Raw genomic sequence first — 9,936 nt, forward strand, 5'->3', positions numbered from 1 at the left:
AGCATCTCTGGGTTCAATCCCTAGTAATGCAAAACAAAAAAAAAATTGTTTTTTTCTTTTTTTACTTTGTATACTGGAGATTGAACCCAGGACCTTACACATGCTAGGCAGGCATGCATGCTAACCCTGAGCTACATTCCCAGCCCCAAAGAAATTTCCTTAATGTAAGTAAATGTCCATTAAAATTCTGAAATGTGCGATGTACTTTCTGATACAAAGTCCATATTAATATCTCCTGTTATTACCAGGAAAATATAAATTAAAAAGAAATAGTTTTCGGCTGGGGATATAGCTCAGTTGGTAGAGTGCTTGCCTCTCATGCACAAGGCCCTGGGTTCAATCCCCAGCACCACACACACAAAAAAAGTAGTTCTCATGGGGCTAGGGATATAGCTCAGTGGTAGAACACATGCATGCAGAAAGCCCTGGATTCAATCCCCCCACTGGGGGGCAAAAAGAGGAGCAACTCTATATCTATTTTTCTGCTTACAAAAGATTTCCATGAAAAGAGAACTATAAATTAAAGGAAAATTATCAACAATTCTGATGCTAAAACCCAAACTTTACATTTAACAAAACTCACCTTTACTAATTTCTATATCTGTTTAGAAAAATTTTATACTTAAAACTCAAATTGGCCACTTTAGTATAGAGGGTGCCCTTGTGTGTGTCTTGGTTATTAGAGAATGAAAAGAAAACCACAACACAATCTATGAGTTGCTTCCTCGGGTACATTCTCAGAAAGATTCATATTTGGGCATTCTTAACTGTCACTCTTCAATTTTAAATTACATTCAATGACTCAGGTGAAGAAGAGAGTTACGTAAAAACTAGGGTAACTGTGACTCTCCTTCCCTTTCAATTTTGCTGCTAAAGCTGGATTAACAATGAAACATATTCATATACATTCAGTTTTTCCACCAGACTTCAATCTAATCATTATACATACTTTTCAATGGGAAGAGGATGTGGTCCAGACACAGAAAGTTTGTAGATAAACATAAGAAACTTTCTAAAAGCATCAAAAAAAGGCCAGTGTGAGAGTAAACAAATGCATTTGTTTGAATTGATGGATTTAGAGATCACTTTTCTCTCCACAGGTGTCAACAAGCCCAGCTGCATAAGCTGTTTCTCTGTTAGAAGTTCCCGAGAATATGGTTCGTAAAACTGGATGGCAGCTCCATATACCTAGAGTAACAGAATTGTTATAAGATTTGAGTTTATTTTTTTAAATTAATTTCTTTTTCTCTCATGAAATAAGAAATATTTGCTGGGAGTGCAAATGAAAAGAAAAACATCTCACTCAAAATTCCATCCCAAAGATAACCAAATTTTGATGTAAATTCCTTTAATTTTTTTCCACTATATTTATACATTCAAGCACATACAGTATACAAAAGTGGACACTAACCTCTTATATTTTCATTTTAAACCACACAGTGAAATTTTTACCTACCACTTACGCTAGAGAATATACCCGAATGACCACAGTCAAGTTGCATTTGTGTTTTTTTTTTTTTTTTTGTACTATGGTAAAATATACTTAACAAAATTTAACCCTTCAATCATTTTTAAGTGTACAATTCAGTGGAATGAACCTTCACAGTGTTATACAACCATTACCACTGTCCACTTTCAGAATTTTTTTATCACTTCAAAGGGAAGCTGTGTATCCCTTCACAGAAATTTACCATTCCCTCACCCCCATTCCAAGTCCCTGGTAACTTCTATTCTACTTTTTGTATCTATGAATTTTCCTATTTTAACGTGCTTTGTACAAGTGAAATCATATAGTGTTAGTCCTTTTTGTGTCTGGATTATTTTGCTTAGCATGTTTTCAAAGTTCTTCTATGTTGCAGCATATATCCCTGTTTTACTCCCTTTAAAGGCTGAATAATATTCTATTGTGCATGTATACCTCATTTTGTTTATCCATCCAATTACGGGAATTGGGTTGTTTCTACCTTTTGACTACTGTGATTAATGCTGCTGAGAGTGCTGAAGTACAAGTTCTGAGTCCCTACTTTCAATTATTTTGGGTGTATACCTAGGAATGAAACTGTTGGACTGAATGATAATTCTGTTTACTCTTTGGAGGAAATGCCAAACTGTTTCCACAGCAGCAGCACCATTTTATATTCCCATTAGCAAAGTTCAAGGATTCCAATTTCTTCATATCCTCAACAATACTTATTTTCTGGGGTTTGTTTGCTTGCTTGTTTTTCTTTTTTTTTTTTTTTTTTTTTTTTTTTTTGGCGGGGGGGTAATAGGGATTAAACCCAGGGCATTCTGGCACCACTGAACTTTATCACTAGCCCTTTTTATTATTTATTTTGAAACTGGGTTTCAGTAAATTGCTGAGATTGGCCTCAAACCCACAATTCTCCTGCCTCAGCCTCCAGAATAGCTGGCATTACAGGTGTGCACCACCACTCCTAGCCATTTTGAGATAGGGTCTCATAAGTTGCCTGGGCTGGCCTCAAACCTGAATCCTCCTGCCTCAGACTTTTGAAATATTTAGGATTACAGGCTTGTACCAACACAGTAGATTTTATGGTTTTTAACAGCCATCCTAATGGGTGTAAAGTGTTATCTCACTATTGTTTTCATTGCATTTCCCTAATGCATAGAGATATTGAACATCTTTTATCTTACTGCAATTTGTACTTCTTTGGAGAAATATCAACTTAAGTCCTTGGGCCATTTTTAAATTGGGTTATTCAGTTTTTGTTACAGGAGGTTTTTATATAATATATTCTAGATATAAATACCCTATCATCTGGGAATGGAGCTCAGTGGTACAGGGACTACTTAGTATTTGCCAGGCCCAGGTTCGATCTTAGAACCATAATACAAAACAAAACAAAACAAACAACAATCTTCTCAGATATATAATTTGCAATAATTCTCTCCCTTTTCACTCTCTTGATAGTGTTCCTAGATGGGAAAAAGTGTTATTAATTTTGTTGAAGTCCAATTTATCCACTTTTTCTTTTGCCCTAATTTTGCTTTTCATGCCATAATAGATATCACCAGCAAAACCAGTGTCATTAAGATTTTTACCTATGCTTTCTTCTAAAGAGTTTATACTTACAGTTCTCAAGTTGAGGTCGTTGATATATTCTGAGTTTTGTATATCTGTATGTGTGTATTTGTTCTATTGTTCATTTCTTGACCTTTTGTGATGCTGGGGTTTGAACCCAGGGGCTTGCACATGCTAGGCAAGGGCTTTATCACTTTAGCCTTGGGTTAAATTTTATATATCATATATGTATGCACATGTATACACACACACACACATACACACACACACAATTACATCTACACTTTTTACAGTCCCTGTATCCCTTTATTTTCTTTTAACCTAAGGGCCCTTAGATGGTTTTAATTACTTTCTTTTCTAAGATCATTTGGTCAAGCACCTATTGGCATCTTTGTTATTAAACAAAGTACCTCTATTTTTTCACCTCTGTCTACTACAATCTACCTTCTATTTCCATTAAAACAATTCTAATCAAGATCCCAATGACTTTCAGGGCTTAATTTTTTTTGATCTCTCTATAACAAAGTACAGCTAACATTCCTCTGTTTTGAAACTATACTCTTTAGGTATTTGGGGGGCAGGGGGGAGTACCTGGGAATGAACTCAGGGGCACTCAACCACTGGGCCACATCCCCAATCCAATTTTTTGTATTTTATTAAAGACACAGTCTCACTGAGTTGCTTAGCACCTTGCTGTTGCTGGGGCTGGCTTTGAACTCATGATCCTTCTGTCTCAGCCTTCCGAGCTTCTGGGATTATAGGCATGCACCACTGTGCTTGGCTTCTTTTAGTATCTTTGTGGCCTCTTTTTTCGATCCAACACTACATTCAATTCTATTACCCAACACTTAAATACTGGCACTCCTCAAGGTTTTAATTTTATTTGGAAATTTCATCTTTTGAAGGTTTTGATGTTTTTGTTTTCTGTTTTTTTGGTACTGGGGATTGAACCCAGGGGCACTAAATCCCTAGCCCGTTTTATTTTTCTTTTGAGATAGGGGCTGAGGCTGGCCTTCAACTTGGGATCCTCATGCCTTACCCTCCCTGGTAGCTAAGATTACAAGCATGCACTAACATACCCAACTTCAGGAATTTAACAGTTGAACTAACAAAACACAAACCTTTACTATCTTAACTCCAAACTTCTATTTCTAAATAACATGACAATACCTGTAGCTGAAAGTCCCATAGGAAACATAAAACATTTTCAAAAGTGAATTCATTGCATACACACTTTTTCCAGTGTTTCCAATCTCACTCAGTGACAGCATATTACCCAGTCCCAAGTTACCCAGTCTTTAAGCTAGAAACTTTCAACTCCATGTTGACTCACCACATCTCAAAGTAAGCACTGCAACAATTCACAATAGCTAAACTGTGGAACCAACTTAGATGCCCTTCAATAGATGAATGGATAAAAAAAAAAATGTGGCATATATACATAATGGAATATTACTCAGCAATAAAATCATGGCATTTGCAGGTAAATGGTTGGAGTTAGAGAAGATAATGCTAAGTGAAATTAGCCAATCCCATAAAACCAAATACCAAATGTTTTCTTTGATATAAGGAGGTTGATTCATGGTGGGATAGGGAAGGGGAGCATGAGAGGAATAGACCAACTCTACATAGGGCAGGGGGTTTGGAGGGGAAGGGAGGGGGCATGGGATTATTAATGATGATGGAATGTGATGATCATTACTATCCAAAGTACAGGTATGAAGACATGAATTGGTGTGAATATACTGTGTATACAACCAGGGATATAAAAAATTGTACTGTATATATGTAATAAGAATTATAATGCATTCTGCTGTCATATATAAATTTTTAAAATTTACATTAAAAAAACAAGCACTGCAGTAAATACTAACTGGTCTCAGCAAGGAGTATTTTAGTGGCCATAGACCTGCTGAGTTAATAATTTGATCCATCAAAAGCTCCCCATTACAGGTGATACATCCCAGTCCATGTGACTGGCATAATGTTCTCAATTCCTATTTAATAATACAGAACTATATACAGTACGAGGCATAGGTATTATTTCATTATTTTGTACCTTTGTACATACTGTTATACTTTGGTGCTTCCTCCTGATCTATTCTTCAAAATACTGCTAAGGTATTTTGTGAATACTTTGTAAAGCATTTCTAACATCATACCCATCCCCTCCTCCAAACCAATCAGTCCTTCTCTCTATACTTCATAAATCTTATTAGTAATTGACCATGTAATCACATGGGCCACTGTGGCACATACCTATAATCCCAGAGGCTCAGAAAACTGAGGAGGAGGATCACAGAGTTCAAAGTCAACCTCAGCAACTTATGCTTGCTTTCTTTTCTTTTCTTTTTTTTTTTTTTTTAAGACAAAGGTGCCTTTTTATTTTTTAGTGTCTTTATTTTTATTTATTTATTTCTTTAATGTGGTGCTTGAGGATTGAACCCAGGGCCTCATGCATTCGAGGCAAGCTATAACCCCAGCCCCAACTTTGCTTTCTTTATAAGAAAAAAAAAAAAAAAAGCTGGAGATGTGGCTCAGTGGTTAAGCACCCCTAGTTCAATTCCTGGTAACAAAAAAAAAAAAAAAGAAAGCATATAATCACATTGCCTCACTTGGGCACAGAGCAATGGACTTGACCACCTATGGACTGGACTGGACCTCTGAAATCAGGAGCCCCAAATAAATGTTCCCTGCTCTAAATTGTTCTTGTCAGATATTTCAGTCACAGCAACACAAAACTGAGGGTCTCACTAAATTGCTGATGCTGACCTCGAAATTGTGATCCTCCTGCCTCAGTCTCCCAAGTTAACAAGGATTACAGGCATGCACTACCTTCACCCAGCCAGATAATTTAAAGATTTTTAAATTTTCAGTTATATTAACAACTTTCAATGAGAAACATAAATGATCATTAAGCTAACAAGTTAACAAGTTAACACAGCACTGATCTTTATATTATGAGAGATATTTTATCTTTAATATAAAGGTCATAAAGTTACAGCATGAGACCACATATAAATTCTGTTGATCCACATGAGTCATCTGTGGTGAGATATGTTTTTTCAATAAAATTGCTTCTTTATCAACTTTCCTAAAAAAGTTTTCAATTTCCACTGTTATCTGCTTTTTTTAATATTTATTTTTTAGTTATAGGTGGACACAATATCTTTATTTTATTTTTATGGGGTGCTGAGGACCAAATCCAGTGACTCACACATGGTAGATGAGCGCTCTACCTCTAAGCCACAACCCCAGCTATTATCCCCCTCCCCCCCCCCCCAGTACTGTGGATTGAACCCAGTGGTTCTCTACCACTGAGCAATATCCCCAGCCACCTCTCCCCAACATTTTTTTAACTTGGAAACAGGATCTTACTAAGTTGCTGAGGTTGACCTCAAACTTAATATCATCCTGCCTCAGTCTCCAGAGTCACTGGATCACAGGCAAGCACCACGGCACCCACCCTCCTTTATTTTAATCTATCATTTTATGTCAATATTACTGATTTATGCAATACATATTTTATATAAGACAATATCCTGTTTCTTTGCTCTTCTGTCTTTGGTGTACTAGTTTTAGATATAGTTTTTAAAATATTATATATTTTATGTATTAGTTTATATACAGTTTTACTATCATAAAGGAGTGAGTTTACTTATTAATTATTTTTTCTGCTAAAAATTCAAAGTGTACCTTTAAAGACAACTTTCCATCAACTTTGGAAAACTCTCAACCAACAGCTCTTAAAGTGTTCCCTTTTTCTTTTCTAGTCTCTCCTTTTGCAACTCATTAAATACTTACTGAACCTTCTGATTCTCTCTGCCACATCTTCAAATTCCTTTTATGTTTTACTGTGCCACATTTAAAAATATCTATATTCCATATCACTAATTCTTCCTTTAGTTATGTCTGACCTGTTGTTTAATCCATTCACTAACTTTTGCTTTTAGGGCTTTTTTTTTTTGCTGTACTGGAGACTGAACTCAGTGACACTATACCATTGAGCTACATCCCCAACCCTTCTTATTTTTTGAATGGTTTCTCCAGAAAGCCTCAGAAACTCCAGGGGTATTAGCATGGACATTTCATGAGGGTACTCACATTGGGCATTATAACATACATTTAAATGTTTGTGTTTTTTTTTTTTTTGGTACAGGGGATTGAACTCACTTGATCACTGAGTCATATTCCCAGCCCTATTTTGTATTTTATTTAGAGACAGGGTCTCACTGAATTGCTTAGCGCCTCGCTTTTTCTAAAGCTGGCTTTGAACTCTCCATCCTCCATCCTCAGCCTCCCAAGCTGCTGGGATTACAGGTGAGCCCCACCGCATCCAGCAATTTAAATGTCTTTTGTTTAAATAATGCTAATATCCAAAGCTTACATCATATTAACCACTAGAATAAGAAACATGGACAAAATAGAGTTCATCAACAAGACAAAAATATACCTTTTCAGCTGAAGAACCTGTCAGGACAAAAGTTGAAAAAACTGGAAGTGGATATTTGGTTTGAGGATCCCAACATTCAATAGTTGCTCCCATAGGAAGGCAGAAAAGAGGTACAGATTCTGAGAGTGGAAAGGATTCATAGTCATCTTCTGGATACCTAAAAATTAAACCTTTTGGGAAAAGGAGGTAATGATGAATTTTCTTTGAAAGTCACTTTTCAATAAACTATATATAATATGTATTAACAGGATATTTTAATACCAAATTTCATGGAAATATCTATGAAATTTCAAAATCAATTTGGGGGATGGGGGTAACTGGGAAAACTCTCAACCAACAGCTGAATCCAGGAGTACTTAACAACTAAGCCATGTACCCAGCCCTTTTTTATTTTTTATTTTGAGACACGGTCTCACTAGGTTGTTTAGGGCCTCACTAATTTGCTGAGGCTGGCCTTGAATTTAGAATCCTCTGCCTCAGCCTCCCAAGCCACTGGGATTACAGGCATGCACCACCACACCCAGCTCAAAATCAATTTTTCTCTTGCTATGACAGAAATTAAAATAAGCTAACAAATTTACCCTTTAAATTTTACCCATGGACTTATAGTAAATTATAACATGGAAATGTATTAAATATACTAGTCAAGACTTTTCAATCTTAATCACAATCGTAAATGTGTTTTTTTCTACATACATTAACACCTTGTGAAAAAATGGTAAGAAAGTTATAGGAAAATTTACTATTTCAGTTAGTCTTCAGAAAAAAATTCAGGGAAGGTACAAGTGTTATGAAATAATGCCAAGGCAACAGAAATTATCATAGCTCCTACACTCATGAGGGAGAAGCAGTGCAAAAGGCATGCAACATGAAAAGTAAACAAAACAGAAACCCCTGACACTGAGTACAGAGTATGTGAGACCCAAAAAGCAGGAGCAGGGAGCACTGAGAGAACCAAAGTAGCTACATGGCATCATTAATTAGCCTCTAATTTAACAACTTCTAAGTTAAAAATCTGAAAATCACTACCAGACTTTTGAGTTCATATCCAGTCTCCAAAACTCTGTATTCTAAAATAAATGTCCCTGATATCAAGTATCTAAATACTTTCACAGTTTCTTTCAACAATTTTTTTTGGGGGGAGGGGGTACTAGGGATTGAACCCAGAGGCACTTTACCATTGAGCTACATCCTCAGCCCTTTTTATTTTGAGACAGGGTCTCACTAAGTTGCTCAGGGTCTTGCTAAATTGCTGATGCTAGCCTAAACCTTACAATCCACCTGCCTCAGCATCCCAAGTTGCTGGTTTATAGGCATGTACCACCATACCCAGCTAGTGATTTTGTTTGTTTGTTGTTTTTTAAGTGAAACCCTCTCCCCACAAAAAAAGAAAAAACATTCTAGGGAATTATGTACAATCAACACATTACAACAATCATTAGCAGTTACATATTTTAAGATCACACTGAATTTTACAGTTGTTGCCTTTATTTTTATAGTATCAATTAAATTGTTTGATTCATTAGTATGAATGTTTTTATGAGGACAATCAAGTTTTCAATTATGGATTTGCCTGACACCCCTGAAGTAGAGTCCATTTCAAAAACTGTGCATGATCAAAAAGTAATTGGCACTGCTTCTTTTCACAAAGAAGTATTCCAGTAGTTCTTCTATTTACAACTGGAGCATACCTGTATTTTCAGTTTTTATCCCACCATACCAGTGGGATGAAGAGGTCACACTTAAATCTTTACAGCCCTTGACACTTTACTGTGCAGTAAGAATGTGGCGATAGATTTCTCAAAAACTTCATGGCAGAAAAGTTTCTCAGGCCCTCCTCTCCTCCATATAGCTGATTCTTTGCAACAAGAAAGGAAGCAAGTCCACTTTTCATGGCAAGTAACATGTGGTTTCAAATAAGACACACAAAGATAAGAGAAGGAAATATAAGAAGTAAAGATGCAGTTTGACACCTTCCTGATTGCCAAAATATAAAAGGTCAGAGAGTAAGCAGTTTCCCATTAAAGTGTTAACTCTATTAGTATAGACTGAAAGCTTTAATATTTATTCCACATAATGCTTGCTATAAAAAAAAAAGTTTAAACTTAATTAGCATATTTTTGTGTGGGAGAGGAGCATTACCTTGTGGTACATAATGCATTTAAGAAATTTTATATGCTAAAATTATAGGTAATTCAATTTTATGAATAGATCAATTCCACAAACTACATAAGGGGATATACTTTGTCTCTTCTAGCCAAATGTTAATGTGCACCTATAACTATAATAATAGAGACAAATCTTCAATTCACTTACCAGCTTTATATGCTATTGCATTTGAAGCAGGCACAGACTTCTTGTAACATAGAAATACACTGGAACCCCACTGTAAAACATGAATAAGTCTTACAAAAGACAAAAAAAAAAAAAAAAAAGGGAA

General features: G+C 35.8%; 1 protein-coding gene across 9 annotated transcripts in view; it reads right to left on the reverse strand.

Annotated features, from left to right (window-relative positions):
* Positions 1 to 9,936, reverse strand: part of Dennd4c (DENN domain containing 4C) — a 96,194-nt gene that overhangs the window by 64,599 nt on the left and 21,659 nt on the right. For 7 of the 9 annotated variants that reach the window (XM_048783898.1, XM_015502570.2, XM_015502569.2 and 4 more), the window contains 3 exons: positions 9,813 to 9,882; positions 7,497 to 7,666; positions 950 to 1,188 (listed from right to left, as the gene is read on the reverse strand). In XM_048783898.1, the coding sequence (XP_048639855.1) occupies positions 950 to 1,188; positions 7,497 to 7,666; positions 9,813 to 9,882 (479 nt within the window). Of the gene's footprint in view, positions 1 to 949; positions 1,189 to 7,496; positions 7,667 to 9,187; positions 9,383 to 9,812; positions 9,902 to 9,936 lie in introns of those variants that run through there. The other 2 variants (XM_048783902.1, XM_048783903.1) reach the window with 2 other exon arrangements.

Source organism: Marmota marmota, unplaced genomic scaffold (assembly GCF_001458135.2).
Source record: "Marmota marmota marmota unplaced genomic scaffold, marMar, whole genome shotgun sequence".
Lineage (NCBI taxonomy): Eukaryota > Metazoa > Chordata > Mammalia > Rodentia > Sciuridae > Marmota > Marmota marmota.